Here is a 17,858-nt window from a genome sequence, read left to right as displayed (position 1 = left end):
GGATGTCAACAGGAGCCTCCTGTGGTCCCTGCCCAGCTTCCCTCCCACTGGCTGCTGGTGCCTGTGCTCCCCAACGTCCTCAGGTGGCCTCTTCCTCCCCCTGAGGACCATCCCCACTCAAAGCCACAGTCTGTGCAGCTTTTATTTCAATCAGGAAGTAATCAAATTTATATACAGTCTAAAAACAGTAGAAAAGGTGAGTAAAAAGGCCCACAGTCCACCTGGAGTGGGGATGGAGGGTGGGCCTGGTGAGCGTCGTACCTGGCACCCAGACGAGCTGGGCACTGTCCTGGCAGTGACGATGACAAGGCCAAGCAGAGGGAGGCTCACTGGGCGCAGGGCAGGGAGGGCACTGTCTGCCTGGCTGAGTCTGCCTGCCTGTTCCCATGGGGCAGGCAGAGACCCCAAGACCAGCCATGTGGCTCGCCGGACTCGGACAGGCCTAGGTCAGGCCCAGAGGAAGCCAAGACCTGGCCTGGATTCTGTTAGCAAGTCCACACCTGCAGGGGAAAGGCTCTGTTTCAGGTGCCCCTTTGGCCATCCAGCCCCAGAGCCAGCTGCTGTCCATACCTGCCCTTCACTGCCCCCTGCCCAGGGCCGCTAGATCCCAACTCCCCCACCCCCGCTTCCCTCCATGCAGCCCCTTTGGATGGCCTGAGCCAAGGCACTGACCTTCACGGTGCTGTCCACGGCTCCTGAGAAGAGCCGGCCCCGGGACACAGCCAGCGCGGTCACACTGCCCTGGTGACGCAGCAGAGTCTGCGTGCAGATCATGTTGTCCATACTCCAGACCTGGGGGCACATGGGACATGAGGACCGCCCAGGCCTGGCACCCGCCCTGAGCCTCCCACCATTGGTAGGCCAGCTCGCACCCTGAGAGACCGGTCGTAGGATGCGCTGAAGACTTTGGTCTGGTCTGGCGTTGAGATGACCGCCAGGGCATACACAGTGCCAACGTGTCCTGTCAGGGTCCGCACCTGCTCCTTAGACTCAATGTCCCACACCTGAGGGGGTGGCACAGGCAGGTCAGAGACGGACGAGGAAGACAGGGGCCCAGAGTCAGACCCTGCCCCTTGGCATCCACTCTTACGTGGATGAGGTTCTCGTAGGTGCCACAGACAATGTGGTGATTCGTCACGGCAATAGAGTAGACGCTGCCGCCAGATGTCTGCAGGACGTGGATGCAGTCGAGGGTCCGGATGTCCCAGATCTATGGGCAAGTGCGGGCCACTTAGTCCCAGGCCAGGTGCCTCATCCCCTGGGCCTCTCAGCAGCCCACCCACCACCCAGGGTGCATGTGAGGGTCTCCCCACGCTGGCAGTGTGGGGGCAGGGCAGATGGAGCTGGCACAGGGAGGGTGCACCTTGATTGTCTGGTAGGAGCCGCTGTACAGGTAGCTCTGGGCGGCCACCAGGGCCCGCACCCAGTGGTTGAGGCCGGTGAGCTCCTTCTTCAGCTTCAGCTCGGTGCCCACAATGTCCCACACCTGTGGGAGCGGCCGTGAGCGCAGGCCTGGGGGGCAGGCACTGGCACCCTGCCGCCCCGCACACACGTACACCACCTTGCCTGACCTTGATGGCCTTCAGGGAGCCGCTGAAGAGCATGTTGTGTGAGGAGACCAGCGTGCACACCGGGTTGTCGTGGGCCCGGATCGTGTTCACCTTCTGCAGGTTCTGGATGTCCCAAACCTGGCGGGAGGGAGGACGGGAAGCCTTAGGCCCCGGCCGAGCCCAGGTCCCAGTGGCACAGCGAGCCTGGGGGTCCCGGCCCGCCCGCCGGCCCCACTCACAATGATGGTGCAGTCGGCTGAGCCGCTGTAAAGCTTGCACCTGGGGAAGCAAAGCCAAGGTGTCAGGGTGCGAGAAGCCAGTACCCTCGCTGACAATGCCCTGGCCAGGCTGGGGGAGCACTGGCCACTGGGAACCAGCAGCCTGGGCCATTGCCAGGATCACTGCTCAGCCCAGCCTCGGTTTTCCTGTCTCAGCGAGGGGACCTTGGAAGTGGAGGCCCAGCCCCGTGCCTGCCTGGCAAGCATCTGACAGCTGAGCTGGGAGGTAATTACCCCTGTTAGTGTTGCTGGCAGTCAAGCTGTTGCTTCCTGTGAGCCAGCATCTCTCTCTCGTACACACACACTCACACACTCATGCCCACAACATGAAGCCTCATGACACAAGACAGGAGGGAAGGTCTAGAAGGGGCACCCTGGGAGTGACGGGGTGGCCAGGCAGGCTTCTCTGTGGTGCTGCGCCCCGGGCTCTGGCTGTCGGCCAGCAGTAGCTGAGCCCCTGCCTCCACTCTCTGGTCCCACCTCTGTCCTCTGGCTGCCTGAGGCTCTCCAGGGCCAAGGCTCTGCTCTGTGAATGTACAGCTTCAGAGGTGGAAGGCCCACATGCTGCCACCCATGATTCAGCCCTGCTCAGGGTCGAGGGCGTCTCCCAGGAGGAGCAGACAGAGCCACTCTAGGACATGCGCAGCCACGGACTCAAGCTCACGGTCCACAGGACCTCCCATCCCCAGCTCCACATGGGCCCTGTGGTCTGTGGACACACGTGTGCCTGTACTCACCCCTGGATGCAGAGTGCCAGCACAATGCCATCATGGCCCTCCAGCGTCTTCTGACACTTGTAGGTGGTACACGTGTCCCACACCTGCAGAGACCAGGATCAGGGCAGGTCCCAGCAGGGTCAGCCCAGTGGCAGGGGGCACCATGGCAGGAATGACGTGAGCATGGGGGGAGGGGAGAAAGCCCCATCCATGGGCAGGCCTGGAGCCGGCAGAGGCTGGTGTACAATGCCCACCCCTGCCCTGCCAGGCTGCCAAGCCCCTAGGCAGGACCCTACCCACCTTGATGGTCTTGTCAGAGGAGCCGCTGAAGAGCAGGTCCCCCATTGAGTAGACGCAGAGACACCAGACGGGGCCCTGGTGACCCACAAAAGTTCCTTTGCACTTGAAGATCTGCTGCGGGTCGTAGGCTACAGAGAGATGGGGGAACTGGTGATGGGGGAACTGGAGGGGGCTTCGGGGATGGTGGCGGGAGCGGCAGTGGGCCCATACTCACATCCTAGGATGCCCATATTCAGCCGTGCATTGATGTGGGACAGTTCGTCCTGCGAGGCCAAGAGTAGAGCAGAGGGTGGGGTGGGCGGGGCTCCACAGCCCTCCATGGCCCCAGGCCTGAGCTCTGCCGGGGCAGGGCAGATGCAGCAACAGCCCTCCCAGCACAGACACCTAATCATAAGTGGGAACAAGCCTCCTGCTGGGACCCAAGCTGAGAGATGGTCCTGTGTCCCCCACCCCACCCCACCTCCCTGCATCTGGCCCCTGCCCGCTCACATTCAACATGGACGCGTCCCTCCGGAACTCCATGAGGTCCTCGCTGAGCTTGCTCTGGTTTTCATCCAGGACATCTGTGTAGCAGGGACCAGGAGAAGGGTGTCAGGGACCAGGAGGAGGGGCTGCACCCCTGCCACCTCTGGCCCAGGCTCTCACCGAACTTGAGCTCCAGGCTCTTCTCCAGCTGGTCAATCTTCTCTGAGAGCTTGCCCAGCATGGAGCGCAGGAAGGCGATCTCCTGGTCCTTCTGGGCCAGCGCCACGTGCATCTCGTGGAAGCGGTCATCCGTCTGCTGCAGGAACTCCTTCAGGCCCTCGAAGCGGCAGGTCTCCAAGTGCGTCTCATATGTGTCCTGGTTTCCGATGAACGTGCACCTGGAGGGACAGGACAGCTGCCCTGCCCACCTGCTCAACTGCCCGCCCAGTTGGGCCCTTCCCTTTGCCTCCCCAACCCCAAGAATCTCTCTCAAATCCCACTTCTGTGCCCACTGCAGCCCCGATGGGCCACCATCCTCTGCATACCTGCATGCCCACCAACCCACCTACCCATCCTGCTTCTACCCAGCAATCCAGTCACTTCACTCCTGCTCAGAGCTCTTCAAGGGCTCCTCCACCACCTCACCAGCTTCCGCCCTAAAGAGCCAGCTGCTGCCTCTTCTCCCACCCCACCTCCCCTCTGCTCTCAATTCCGCCAGCTGCCGGAAGCCCTCACCCAGGTCTTTGCCTGGCTCGTGCCCACGCATGCATTCGTTCTCAGCTCGTGCCTTCCCCAACCACCCGCAGCTCCCTGACCGCTCCGTCCCCCGTGTTCCCATGGTGCGTAGGTCTCCTCAGCACCTGTACCTCGGTTTGTAATTACATAGACGATGGTGTGGTTCCCGCTAAGGTCGTCTCCCCAGAGCCCGGCAGACAGGCGGATCTCAACCAAGGTTTGCTGAAGGAGGGACCGTGAATGCCAGCCCAGGCCCACTCGCCCCCTCAGGCCCGCCCACCCCCACCCCGGGGCAGCCCCGTGTGCCCACCCCCGCCCACTCACCCGTACTTGGAGTGGGGACACTTGATGTGCTCGCACTCCTTGAGGTGTGCCTCCAAGTTCATCTTGAGAAGGGGCGGGCAGCTGGGGTTGTTGGGGCACCGCACAGGCCTGTAGTCACAGCTGCCCTCGTGGTCCCTGGGGGAGGTGGGACGTGGGTGGGGGGAGGCTGAGTCCCCAGGGGCACCAGTTCTCAGTACCCCTGGGGGGTGGGGACTGGGGATGGAGGGGGGCACTTACTTCCGGGCGCTGAGCTTGATGGTGAAGGGACACCCTCGGGGGTCCACCTCAAAGACAGTGGGCTTCCCGCCCCCCACTGCCCGACAACCGTGCCTGCAGTGGATGAAGAGCTCGCCAATCTGCTCAGCCACCGCGATGTTGTTCACCACCACCGTCAGCTTGGCATTGTCCACGGGACACTTCTCTGGGGGGGAGGGCATGCTGACCCCACAGCCCACCCGGCCACCATCTCCCCTGGCAGCCCTGCCCTGGGCACTGTGGCCAGGCTGCTCTGGGGGAGACCATTCCCTGGTGGGCGGCAGGCCTGGAACACGCTCTCTCAGCTGGGTGGGCTGAGCCTCTGTCAGGGGCCTAATCCACCCATCTACCTTCCCTCTGGGGCGCCCGGAACAGGAAAGGGTGCACGGCTGGGCCACCGAGAATGACCACTGTGTGAGCAGGTGGTGGCAGAGGCCTCTCAGTTGACCTGAGAGTCTGGGGCAGGGCCAAGAGAGCTGGGGACACAGCATGGAGAGGGCCAGCCCTGGGCCAGCCGCTAAGGCCTGAGACGGTAAGGCCGGCAGCCTTGACAGCAGGGGCAGCGTCCGAGAGAGTGGGCGCTGTGCCCAGAAGGCCCACCCACACTTCCCGTGGGGCAGGCTCTGAGCTGCCATGCTCGTCAAGGTCTTGAGCCTGGCCTGAGCCTGGCCCGAGCAGTCACCCAGGAACCACTGCTGCAGGAGGACTAGGGAGAAGCAGCTGTGCAGCCAGGGTCTCCATCAGTGCTGGGCCCAGGCCGGACCTCCCCGGAGGGACCTCCCCGCCGCTGGGGAATAAAGGTGGCCGAGCCTAGGCTGAGAGGGCCCTACCTGACTTCAAGGCGCATCTTCGACAGAAGGTGTGCTGTGGAGACAACGGGCGGATTGGGGTGTGGCCGCAGAGCTGCCCCCACCCCGTGCCCACTGCAAAGGGCACCTGCTGGGGGCCAGACCAGGCCTGTGAGCGAGGCCAAGGCTCCCCATGAAAGGGGCCTCACGGTGCTGCACAGGTCGGGGAGGGGCAGCCTCACCCCACACGTGGTGATCACAGGGTCCTTGAACACACTGCAGCAGAGCTGGCAGCAGAGCTTCACCGAGGGCTGCTCGGCAAACACCAGCGGCTCCTAGAACAGGCAGGGCTGGGTGAGGGTGGGGCCTGGGACTGCTGACATGGGTGCGGGCACCCAGGGCACCCAGCCCCTTCCCCTGCGGGCCTGGGCTGCCCTCTTGGGGTGGAAGCACCTCGGCCGGGGTGTGTCCTGAGAGGAAGAGTCCGCTGAAGGCTAGGGCTGGGCCTGAGCTTCAGCAGACCTGAGCAGGAAGGACCCCTCCAGCCATGCCCTCACCCCATGACACCTACCCTCTCCCTGGGACAGAGACTAGAAAGGGCCCCATGTGGGACCCACCTTTCATTCCCAAAGCTGATGCCTGGGCAGCCCCTGGGGTGGGGAGTGAGAAGAACGTGCCTGGGGGACCCAGCCCAGCCCCCCGAGTCCCTGACGTGGACCCGTGCGGATCAGGGGCCCCGATCAGGGCCTGCGGGGAAGGTGCCCCCACCGCCCCAGGACGGGGAGGGTCCCTTGGAGTCTGCACCGAGCCTGCCCGGCCACACCTACCGGCTCCTCCTCCTCCTCGGGCAGAGAGAACGTGGAGCGCAGGGACATGCTGGATTCCGAGTGCAGGGAGCGGACAGAGATGGCCGAGTCAGAGCGGCGCGGGGTGCTGATGGGGGGCTGCGGGCAGACAGGCGGCCGTCAGCTGGCAGGAGGGCCGGGCTCGGACCCCCGTCCCAGTGGGCGCCCACTTAGCCCACGGCCCGGCTGTGCGCGGGGAGCCGGTGTGACGCCCAGGCCCCGCCTGCCTGGCAGTCCCGGCCCTGTGGTTGGGACGCCTGCTCACATCTGCCAACTTTCTTTGTGTAAATGGAGAGACTTCCTGCTATTCAATTCTACGAGGACACGCTCGGCCTGCTTCCTGCTTCCCGTGAGGGAATGTAGGCCGCAGAGGGGACACCTCCACCAGCCAATCCTGGGGCGGGGGTGGCCACGGCCCCCAGACTGCTGGAGGGAAGGGGGTGGAAGGCTGGCCACGGGAAGCTGCAGGGCTCCAGGTGCCCGCTGGGCTCAGCCACCCGCCTGGCCGTCCTGGCCGGGTACACTAGCCCAGGTCAGTGAGGCTCCCTGGGGGGAGGCGGGGACACCCCCACCAAACCCCAGCCAAGCTTCTGAGAGCAGGAGGGGGGGCCACGGGTGCTCGTCTCTGCCTGAGCCACCAGAAACACGGATCTGGGGGAGTGCCAGGGCAAGGGGTACTGTCCCTTCCTCCCCTCTGGGCCTGGAACCCTCCAGAAGAGATACTCCAAGAGCAATAGCTCTCCACCCTCCTCCCCTCCTGGCCCGAAGCTTCATTCATGAGCCATAAACCTCCTGCCTCCACGCCCAGCCCACCTGCCCCCTCTAGGTCCCAGCCACTCTGGGGCCTGGCTGCCTCTGTCTGAGCCTCTGTGGGTGTGGGGACTGTTGGAATGATCCCCTCCCCGCCAGCCTGGGGTGTGGGACCCACCGCGGGCAGAGGGAGGCTGGCTGGGCAGTTCCAGGGCCCGGCTTCCCCGAGCAGGTGCAGCAGAGATCAGTGTCCCCAGCATGCCCGCAGACAGGGACCTCCCTCACCCGGGCAGCGCCCACCAGCAGGGCCAGCCTTCGCTTCCTGCAGCAGTCCCAGAGCCGGGCGAGGACAGACAAACAGGGAATGGCCACTGTGACCCTGGCCACATGGCCTGGGCACCGACAGCCAGCTCCAACTCTGACCCAAAGCCCTTCCTCACTGACCCCAGCCTGGGCCTGTCCATCTCTCCCCACCTGCTTAACCCCGTCTCCCTCGTCAGAAACCCCAGACTCGGGGCCTCTGCCTCTACCCGGCAACCCACCCATTCAGCCTCTGCTCAGCAACAGAGGAACCTTTAAAACTGGGGATCTGGGAACTTCCCTGGTGGTGCAGTGGTTAAGAATCTACCTGCCAATGCAGGGGACACAGGTTCAAGCCCTGGTCCGGGAAGATCCCACATGCCGTGGAGCAACTAAGCCTGTGCGCCACAACTACTGAGCCTGCACTCTAGAACCCGTGAGCCACAACTTCTGAAGCCTGTGCGCCCTCGAGCCCGTGCTCCGCAACAAGAGAAGCCACCGCAATGAGAAGCCTGCGCACCGCAAAGAAGATTAGCCCCCACTCACCGCAACTAAAGCCCACGTGCAGCAACAAAGACCCAACGCAGCCCAAAAAAAAAAAAAAAAAATGGGGATCTGATCTTGTTACCCTCCCGAATGAACCTTCTGTGGCTCCCACCCCCACAAGATGGAGCCAAACTTGCCTCCTCTCAGCCTGCAGGCGCCACACCCTCTGGCTCAGCCACCCTCACCAGAGCCTCTCTCTGGAAACCCAGCCATGGGTGCTCAGGCCTCAGGGTGTCACACATGCTGGGCCCCTGACACCAGCTTGCTTCACCCTCTGACCTGAGCTCGCGGCTGAGCCCCCACCTTCAGCTCCTCCTGGGCCCCGGGCGCCTGGAGGGAGGGCATGGTGGGAGGCGGGCTCTGGAGGGGTGGGGACGGGGGAGCAAGGCGCAGACCTACCATGCTGTCCTCCTCGTCCCGCGGGGAGTAGGCGAGGGAGCTGGAGGAAGAGGGCGTCCTGCGGTGCTGTTTGTACGTGCTCGTCCCATCGGCTGCGAAGAAAAGAGGGCTGAGATGCTGCGAGCGGGGCCGTGCGGGGAGGCCTGACCACCGTGGCAGGCAGTGGGCTCCTTCGCAGATGGGCCAGGCAGGGGCGGAGGCTAGGCTGGGGGTTGTGGTTGCCTCCCCAGGTCTAACCAGTGCCTGCAGCTCACCCACAAGGCTCAGCCTGCCCTGAACAGTCCCAGTGCTGTGCCCAGAAGCTCCCAGCCCCAGCCCTGCCACCCACGGGCAGAGAGGTCCGAGGCCCCCCCCTCAGCTGGTACGTGGTGGGGCCAGGATGGCAGTCTGGTGGTCTAGGTCCCCTCTCCGCCCACCTCCTCCCCTGGTGCGGCCAGAATCAGGAACCGGCCACAGGCCCTCTTGGCCTCCTACAGGGAAGGCTGCTGAAGGCATGTCCCTCCTCCTCCTGCACGTCACCCCGGCTGCCCAGAGAAGGCACTGGTCAGGGGTCCACGTGGGAACAGGAGCCAGCCTCACAGGCCCTGGAGGCAGCAGCCAGAGGCCTACAGTGGCCAACACTGGTCTCAGGCCCCAGCCAGGGCCAGATGTCAACAAGCAGCCCCAAAGGCCTGGTTCATGATCCAGGCTTCAACTGGCTGCCCTGTGACTGGGCCTCAGTTTCTCTGTCTGTAATGAGAGGGGCTGGGCGAGGCAACTGTTCGTGCCTGGTCACTGGCTCTGACCATCCCTGACACTGAGGGGGTCGCTGGGTTGGCCATGGGCGAGACAGGCCCCCGTTACTCTCTGCCGGGGAGTTTTGACTGCCATGACAGGGTGCTACATGGTTTCCAAAAGTAGATAAGAAATTAAAGAACAATTACTCGGGTGATGCAATTAAGGGGTATGTTTATTTGCTTTTTCCTCAGAAAAGAACATCTAAGAAAAAAAGAGAGCTCTTTCACAGCCCCCGAGGGGGTCACCCAGCAGTAAAAAGGAGCCTGTGTGAGCAGATGTCCACGGCAGCCTGGTGACCCCGCCGAAAAGTGTACCCAGAAGATACCATGGAAAAGCAATTAAAAAACTAATTAGCAGCTGGTGCCCTCCTACGAGGGGCAGAGTCCTGAAAAGGCAAAAGAACACACACTGCTCCCCAGAAGCACCGGTCCTGACAGGAGGGGCCCCATGCCCTCGTGTCTTCGGGAATGAGGCTGTGTCCTCGTGGTCTAGTTCCTCACCACCTCCCAGAACACACAGTGCTGAGGGCTCAACCATGGGACCAGACTCAGGAAAGGACCCCGTGAGTACTTCTTATCACCTCCCCATGCCCAGCCTGGTCCCCAGTCCTCACCTTTCAGAGGCTGCTAGAAGCCTGGGTGGGACGAGTCAGGGGTCACTTGATAAAGGACAGGTGTGCAAAGTGGTGCCGGGGAAGTCGGGCAGCCCACCCCAGAGAGGCGGCAGGTGAGGCCCCGGGAGGCAGGTGCAGGAGGATGTGGGGGTGTGGGAGGAGGATGGGCAGTGGAACAGGAGGGAGCGGGATGGGGGACTCCTGCCCAGCCCAGGTTGGCCTGGGCTCACAGGCTCACCTTTTGTGATGGTGGTGACAGCCGAAAAGGCAGGCCCGAAGGTCGTTTCCATTCTGGTCTGGAGAGAGAACAGATGAGACTTGGCCTTGACCCCAGCGAGGATATGGACACACACGTGGACATGAGCTGACATGCTTTCCCACTAACGAGTCCACATGCGTGCATATACTCGGACATGCCAACCACACACATGGCATGGCCCACCCGAGGGACCTCCAGGTAGGGAGAGGACTGCTCTGGAAGCTCTTCTGGGGCCCTGGGTATGTGGGGTGTGCACAGAGGCAGACCCTTCCCCGAGGGTGTCCCCCTTACCCCGGTGGCGGCGTCTGGGGTAGGAAGGTTGCTAGGCCCCCCGGAGAAGCGGTTGTAGCGGGCGCTCTTGCCCGAGCTCATGCTCTAGAGAGGCATCTAAGGTCCTCGGGCAGCATCCCCTATGGGTGGAGCACAAATGAAGGGCTTTGGAGGTGTTGGCCAAGCCCCTGTCAGTTGGTGGGGCTGCTCCACACAGGCAGGCCCCCTCTGGCCAGTCCACCACAGGGCACGCTTCAGTCTCTCTCCACCACCAATCCCAACAAGGGCAGGTCCATGCGGGCAAAGTCCCTTCCCCTCCCTCCCATCCCAGGTGTGCACAGGCCAGAGGAAAGGAGGAGACCCTGGGTGCAAGCAGGCAGCTGACACTCAGTTCTACCTTGCTTTAAGGCTTGGCCCTTTGGAAAAGCCCACCAGCTCCACCCGAGCTGGAGAGCCCCTCACCCCTGGTCTGTCTGCTCCTCTGGGTCCGAGGTCTGAATGTCCCTGGGGTCAAGGCTGGGTATACACAGCAGGACAAAGCCACAGGCCTGTTTCCTGCCAGGGCAGGTGTGGTCAGGCCGAAGCTGCCTGGTCTGCAGGATGTCGGGGATGCTGGCCATGCCCACAGAAAACCTGTGGGTGACGTACCTGGAGCCCAGCCCCTCACCAGCCTCATCACATGCAGAAAGCCCCTTCAGGCAGGGGAGGAGCAAAGAGCTCTGACTCTTGACCTTGTGCAGGTCACCCACTCCAGGAACAAAGGGTGCCCCAGTGTGACCCAGTCTCAAGGGCTGGGGTGACAGGGAGAAGGCACGGTGGGAATTATCCCAGGTCTCTGGTGACTCCCACCCAAGAAGAGAGGGGCTAGATGGGCCCTGAGAGAGCTGGCCAGGCCCAGATGTATCCACAGAGTAGGAAGAGATTAGAAAGAAAAGAAGACCCAGTCAGCAGCTCACACTAGGACGGGACCCCAGGGAGAGCTGCTCCATTCCCGAGACAGCGCCCACCCTGTGGTGGCCCTATCAGCAGGCACCCCCTGGGAGCGGTCTTCCCCATGTCAGGACCCTCAACAGTCTGTAGCCAGGAGCACAGTCTCCCCCTGCAGCGGTCGGCTGTGTTGAGAGCCACGAGACCGCCAGCTTGAAGCCAAGCTCACCACGGGGAGGAAGGTCACACGCTCAGGACTGCTGTCAACAGGCCCACTTGAGCTCTCCACCTCAGGAGACCCCCAGCAGCATCCCCTGGACTGTGGGCTCATTGCCTGGTGCCCGGCCCAGCCATCAGACCAGCATCAGGAACTGCTCTAGGAGGTCAGGCTCATCTTGCTCCTGGGGCCACGTGGCAGGCAGGGGCCCACCCTGTGGTCTGGAGTCCTGCAGGACTGTGAGGCTCCAGGGGGGAAGGGCTGCTAAGCCCCCGCACTGTGGGAGAAGGCAGGAGATGCTCTCTGCCCCCTACTGTGAGTCCAGCAGAGAGCCACTGTACAGTCCAGCTGGTTCTGGCACCTTCTACACCAGGTCCTCCTGACCTGGACCATCTAGCGATGTCCACGCCCCACCCCCCCATGGCCAAGCAGTGTGACCTGCGGCCCACCCAATGGTCCCCCAACCCGGCCTGCAGGTCTGCAGGGAGGGGGTGGGCTCTCAAGCATATCCCGCCCACTGCACCGTGCTCCCAAGCTGCCCACCCCTTCAAATGCCACCTGCACGCCACCCTCCCAAACTCTGAGACTCAGGCATTGACAGGGCGGCTCTTGGCCCCTGCAGTTGGCACTGCCATGAGGCACCTCCCCCGCAGGGCTCTGAGCCCCTGTGGGTCTGGCTAGATAGGGGGTCCTGAGAGCTTGGCCAAAGCCCCCCCCCGTCCTGCCCACCACTCTCCCTGCTGTGACTCGAGGGGCTTGGCTGCCTGCCCCAGCCCAGGCTGTCTGGTGGCTTGTCCTCTCAGGGGAGAGACGGGGGCTCCTGAGAGTGGGCAGCGCCAGGCCCTCAGGCAGAGGGGTGAAAGGGGCTTGTCCAGAAGCCCACCTCCAGCCCCGCTGCGAGTCTGCACGCTAAGCAGGAAGTCTTGGGGGCCGCCCCGCTTGGGGTAAGGACACTCTGGCTGCGGTGAGGCCCAGACAGTGGAGCGTGGGAGCTCCAAGACTCGTCGCATCAGCATGAAAAGCTCCGCCCTTTGGGGAAACCCAGGGTTGGCTCCAGCCTTAGCACCACGGGGGCGGAACTGGGGGGTGTCACAGGGAGGCCACTGGCTGACACTGACCTGGATTTTACAATCCATCTGCTCCTTCCAGTGCAAGCTCCCAGGGCCAAGAAGCCATCTGCTGGCTCCAGCAAGCGGCACCCACGGTCCGGGTGGCCAGGACCACAGCAGGCGCTCCCCCAGGACCTCAGCCAGCCCGCTGCCCGCCCCCCTTCGGTGTCGGGTGCCCAAGTGCCTGTTGCTGCAGCCTGGCAGAGCTGGCGTCTGGCTGTCCTGCACTCTGAAGTGAAGTAAACAGAAAGGCACGCAGGGCCCGCAGGGCAACATGCAAATCGGGCCGGAAAGTCCGCAGACAGCCAATAGCGATCAGGCTCGCGGCGATGACACAGGACCCGGTAGGGGACGTACAAGACTGGCCCGTGAACCAAGCTGAGTGAGGGAAGGAGGGAGGGAACCATTTCCCGGTTCACAGGGTTCAGTGTGCAGCCCCAGCCCTGGACAGGGGGGTGGGGGGAAGACCCTGCTCGCCCCGCCCACCCGGAACCAGAACCGGAGACTGCATCCAGAGCATCTCGGAATTGAGCAAGATGCCCTCGGCCTGCCCTCAGGCCGGTCCCTGGGGGCTGCATTTCGCAATAATAGTCTTCCCCAGTATTCTCTGGCTCTGGAGGCTAAAACCCCAGAAACGCAACAGCACATGCAGCACTCCCCTGGCTGGGGCTACAGGGAGGCTGGGCCCAGCTGTCCTGGGGGTGTGCCCTGGCCCCCCAGGGGAGGAGGCCTCTTCCCCACCCCACAGTCAGCCCGAGGCTCTTAGGCAGGCAGGAAGTTGTCAACTAGAGCAAGAATCCTCACCCAACCCAGAGCCTGGCCTCTCTCAAACTGGGAAAAACCGTGGGATGGGCCGACTAGGGAGACCTGGGGTTGGGGAGGGCGAGAAAGGGCTTCCCCTCAGTCCTTCCCCACTCCCTGCCAAGTCCCCACACCTCCTGTTCCCAGGTGCCTCAGCAGAGCCCAGGGGAGGGACTCAGGGATTCTATCCCAGAAAGAGAAAAGTCCCCAGGTCCTGATGGAAATGGGGCTGTCCACCTTGGATAAGGCTGATGGGAGAGTGGGACCTACAGATGCTTAGGGTCCGTGCAGGAGCAGTCCGTCCCCTGCCTCGCCTGAGCCAGGGGTCAAGACCCAGGGGTCTTTGTCCACCCACATCCATGTCTAAGGGGTTCCTGGGGCCTGCAGTGCACCCACCGCCCAATGAGGAACCAGAGATCTGCTCAGAACGCCCCAGCCCCTGCACTTCTCCACTACAGCCCCTCTTCAGGAAAGCCCCTCACCAGCCCCCTTCTCTGAGCAGCCTGCGCAGGAGGGCAGGCCAGGCCCATCGGGGCCCCTCCTCAGCCTGTCCCCTGGAGGGAGCCCAAAGGGATCTTCTGGGGCCTCACCCTCAGGACTGTGGGACATGACCCCCCTTTCCCTTAGGAAGTACCCAGAGGGGGTGTGGGTTAGGCATGGTCCCGTGGCTGGCAGCCAGTGGAGCGGCGGCCTAGGCTGGCCATGCCAGAGCTGGGGGCAGGGGCAGTGGGGTGGCCAGACGAGGCCGAGCCCCACCTCAAGGCAGCTCCTCTGATAGCCCCAGGCAGCAGATGTGGTGGGGTTCCCTGAACAGCACATGCTGAGCCAGCGAGGGGGTGGACTGCACTACAAATGCCGTCAGGCCATACGTTTGGCACCGACTGCCCTAGGGAGGAGCGTGGGTGGCTCGGGAATCCTCGGCCCTTCCTGCCACGAAGCCGTGGGTGGCCAGCTGGCTGGACTGTGGCCGGAGCTCCAGATGCAGCCCCTGGCATCACCTGCAGACTGCACAGCCCCCCAGTAAGCCCTTCCCTGGGCCTCCAGTCCCCCAGGCCCAAGCCCAGGCCAGGCTGCCAAATCCTATAGACACAGGCCCGGTTGCCATAGCAAAGCCACACACACTTCCCCTGGCTGTTTCCTGGAGTCCCCTTCATATGCCTTTTCCATCCCAAGTAGGCAGGGTGTGATGTTGGGAACCCCCTCAGCAGGCCCTGATCTGAGGTCTGCCCGGCCTCCCTTCCCTCCCAGCACTCAGCCCAGACCTTTGCCCTCACCTTGCCATCCTTCCCTCAGTATCCACAGCCCAGACTCCCCAGAAGTTTCAAACCTGCCTGCCTAGACACCTGCTGTGACCTCCCCTCCCAAGGGCTCTGCCCCCTTGCACCCTCCACCCAGCCTCCTGGCCTTTCCTGTCCAGGTCCAGCCTCCCCAGCCTCCCCGGCCCCCTGTGCTAGAGGGAGGGAGTCTCTCCTGCTCTGCGGCCTGGCCTTAACCCCCACTTGGCAATGGGAATGCCTTCCCTTCCCCAGTGCCCATGGGGCCAGCCTCATCTCCCCATCCTTTTTTTCCCCACATCTGACGGCCATGTATGAGGTGGGAACCTGGCCCAGCCTGGGGGACATCCAGAGGGCTTTCTGGAGGAAGGGGTTGGCCAGATCCAGAGCAGGGAGAGAATGTTCTGGGAAGAGGTGGCATTCATCCCCTTATTTCAGTGTCCGGCTGCAGGGCCACTTTTTCCTGTCCACACCTTCCCTCCACGTCAGTGCCCAGCCTAGCCTCAACTGCAGGCGCGAAACTGGGAAGCATGTTCCTAAATTAGTGGGTCTAAACTCATGGAAACAGGCCCTGGGCCTTCGCCCAAGAGCCAAGTGGCCAGCAGTGCCTGGGCCCAGTCTGCACCTCCAGGCTCCCTTGGCCGTTTTCTCATTGCTCCCTGTGTGGCTTCTGTCTCCTGGGCTTCCTCCTTCTTGCTCCCCTGTAGAAGTCAAGAAGGGCACGCAGTCTCTGGACCAGATCTGGGTCTGGAGGTGACCGGGAGCGTGGAGGGCAGAGGTCTGGCCCAGCCCACTCCTCCGTCTAGCCCTCGCCATCCAGCCCTCTGGCACATTCCTCCAGTCCTGGTGTCTGCTGGGCTGCTCCTTCCCCGCTGGGTGCCCTCCCTAGGTGCTCCTGGGATTGTTCACCCCTCCAAAAGGCTTCCAGACAGCCCGCCTCCTCCTGCCTAGGGCGGCCAAGGGCCAGGTGTGCACAGTGACGTCAGCAACCCCCCAATGCCCACCTCCTGCTTCGCCTGCCCCACCTGACTCCATGCTCCTCCGGGGAGCAACCATACCTCTTATGCCCCACGGCCAGTGCACAGCGGACACTGAAGGCATCTGCTGAGAGGGGTTGGTGGGTCCATCTTCATGGGTCTGAGCCAGAGGTCTGAAGTCCTAGGTGCCCACCCACAAGTGCCAGACTCAGACCTGAGTTCAAATTCTGCTTCTGCCACTTAATAGGTGTGCGACTCTGGGCAAGTTACTTGTCTGCCAGGTCCTCGGATTTCTCACCTATTAAATGGAGTGGATGTACCCAAGTCTGGAAAGAACTGTGAGAGATGCCATGTGAGTTAACAGTGAAGGCTCCACTGACATCAGCTCCTCCCTGAAAACTGAAAATGGAAGCCAAGAGGCCACCCCAGGCACAGACAGCCAGCGAGGGGTCACGGCCAAGGCTGACCAAAGCCCTGTTCCTTCTGCTTCCTCTGTTGCCGCAGGCAAACTGAGGAGCTCCACCTTGCATGTAAGCCAGCCTCTCCCCAAGCCATGCCAGCTAGTGGCCAAATCACCGTGTCTGGGCTGCTGAAGCCTCCCAAGCGGCTCAGGCCCTTCAACTGCATCTTCTTCCATTTCCCAAACTGTCCATTCCTTTGTCCAGCCAACTGGCTAAGGTTCACATCCACTGCAGGCCAGGCCCTATGCTCCTTCCCAGCCTGTCTCTTTCAGCCAGACTGCCCTTTTCCCTGCTCTCCCCTCGAGGGAGGTTCTGGCTTCCTGGAGACAGTACTGCTATAGGATGCAGGCATCTTGAGACACAGGGCCTGGGGTTTCCATGGAGAAACTTGAATGCACAGAGCAGTGAAAGTGGGAATTTATGACGGAGAGGGGAAGGGGTGTGGGAAGGGAGAGGCCCAAGAAAAGGAACGAGGAGGAGAGAGTCCACATAGTTGGCAAAGGCCAGGGGGTGGGCAGGCCCCAGGAGAGGGGGCCTGTGTGTGTGTGGGGGGGGAGGGGTCTGAGGGATGGGAGAAGGGTGTGCTGACAGGCTGGGCAGCACAGAACTCTAAGCAAGGGACACAGCAAAGTAGGGTGGAATCCCTCCCCACTAGAGCAGGGTGTGATCCAGCAGGACCCCAGACTCATCCGCAGCTGACCACCCTGACCTGGCTCAAGACAACCAGGCCCGGGCAGCCAGACCCAGTGAGAACTAGGAGAGGAGGGCTCCAACCCACTCTCCTCTGCACACAAGTCAGCCTCCTCGCTCTCTCCTACTTCCCCACTGAATCCAGCAGTCCATTCTCCACTCACAACCAGAGGCTCTTTACTAGACTTAGATCTGATGCCCTCTCTCCTGTGCCTGAGTCCTCCAACAGCCTCCCTTGTAAGCACAATATAATCCCCATCCTGCACTCTGGTGTGTTTTCACCAATTCACCTCTCACGACGTTGCCAGTACCCGCTGGTGTCCGCTGAGCTTCCTCACCCTGGGCCTTTGCACATCTTGCTACCTCTGCCCAAAAAGCTCTTCCAGCAACTTTCCAGGATGGGATGCTCACTGTAGGTGCCCCCTCCCCAAGCCATTCAGGAGCCTCCGGTACTCTCTTTCTCAACACCTTGCTTCTTTTTTTCATAGCACCTATCACAAATCCTCATGACTGTGTCTGCGTATTGTCAATCCCGCGCCCCTCTCTAGATCACCCGCTCTCAAAGGGGGTGCGCTTGGAAATGTCTGGAGACATTTTTGGTTGTCACCTCGGGGGTGGGGGAGGTTACTGGTATCTAGTGGGTGGACACCAGGGATACTGCTCAACACCCTACAAGGCACAGCAGGGAATGATGGGCACGAAGTATCAAGAGTGGCGAGGGTGACAAACCCTGCACGAGAAGAGCCTAGGAGAACTGGGATCATGCTCTCCGCAGTCTCCCCGCGCCTACGACAGTGCTGGGCACCCGGCGGCGATCAGTAAACGCAGGAAGAAGGAATGAATAAAGGAGAGAATGGAGAAAGGGAGTGAGTGACGGACCAGCTGACAGACAGACGGACTGACGGGAGAGACCCCGGCGCGTCTCAGCCCCGCCCCCCAGGCCCGACCCATTCCCCAGACACCAACACGCCGGCCCTTCGCCCCACCGCGCGGGCCCAAGGCGCGAGCCCCAGGCCCGGCACCCCGCTAGGACACTCACCCGCCCTTGGCCGCTCGGGAACCGCAGCGCCACCCTCCCGCTTCATCGTGCCCCCTCTACCGCTGGCCGGGAAAGGGACAGGACGTTCGAGCCGGAAGCGCTCAGGCGCTGTGCCCGCCGGGATTTGCAGTTCCCTGCCTCTCGGGGCCCCAGGCGGCCGCCTTACTTGAGGCTCTTCAGAAACTACGACTTC

General features: G+C 62.7%; 1 protein-coding gene across 11 annotated transcripts; it reads right to left on the bottom strand.

Annotated features, from left to right (window-relative positions):
- Nucleotides 1–124: 124 nt before the first annotated feature.
- TRAF7 (TNF receptor associated factor 7) lies at nt 125–17,771 on the bottom strand. Of its 11 annotated transcripts, XM_036827190.1 has the most exons (22): nt 17,666–17,753; nt 15,557–15,811; nt 10,192–10,310; nt 9,880–9,937; nt 8,252–8,343; nt 6,239–6,355; nt 5,654–5,746; nt 5,454–5,487; nt 4,606–4,789; nt 4,369–4,503; nt 3,490–3,707; nt 3,334–3,407; nt 3,059–3,107; nt 2,845–2,972; nt 2,566–2,648; nt 1,790–1,829; nt 1,572–1,688; nt 1,364–1,486; nt 1,091–1,210; nt 873–1,004; nt 673–792; nt 125–500 (listed from the first exon to the last, which is right to left on the bottom strand). In XM_036827190.1, the coding sequence occupies exons 3-22, from the start codon at nt 10,270–10,272 to the stop codon at nt 486–488; spliced, it is 2,013 nt and encodes a 670-aa protein (XP_036683085.1). In that variant the 5' UTR covers nt 10,273–10,310; nt 15,557–15,811; nt 17,666–17,753; the 3' UTR covers nt 125–485. The 11 variants fall into 11 exon arrangements, with proteins under 11 accessions (XP_036683085.1, XP_036683084.1, XP_036683091.1 ...); XM_036827189.1 differs by lacking the exon at nt 15,557–15,811 and having other exon boundaries at nt 17,666–17,771; XM_036827196.1 differs by lacking the exon at nt 15,557–15,811 and having other exon boundaries at nt 4,699–4,789; nt 17,666–17,771.
- Between the last annotated feature and the right edge of the window lie 87 nt (nt 17,772–17,858).

This window comes from Balaenoptera musculus, chromosome 15 (genome assembly GCF_009873245.2).
Source record: "Balaenoptera musculus isolate JJ_BM4_2016_0621 chromosome 15, mBalMus1.pri.v3, whole genome shotgun sequence".
Taxonomy (NCBI): Eukaryota; Metazoa; Chordata; class Mammalia; order Artiodactyla; family Balaenopteridae; genus Balaenoptera; species Balaenoptera musculus.
Note: the sequence above shows the minus strand (reverse complement) of the source record. Positions and strands in the feature narration are given on the sequence as shown.

What these genes read in the sequence shown, in the direction of transcription:
- TRAF7 (XM_036827185.1), bottom strand. Translation starts at nt 12,830, where the DNA reads ATGGTTCCCTCCCTCCTTCCCTCACTCAGCTTGGTTCACGGGCCAGTC. An exon ending in ATCAAGCTCAGCGCCCGGAA is followed by an intron (nt 4,504 to 4,605) that starts GTAAGTGCCCCC and finishes CACCTCCCCCAG; the next exon opens with GGACCACGAGGGCAGCTGTG. An exon ending in GAATATGGGCATCCTAGGAT is followed by an intron (nt 2,973 to 3,058) that starts GTGAGTATGGGC and finishes ATCTCTCTGTAG; the next exon opens with CCTACGACCCGCAGCAGATC.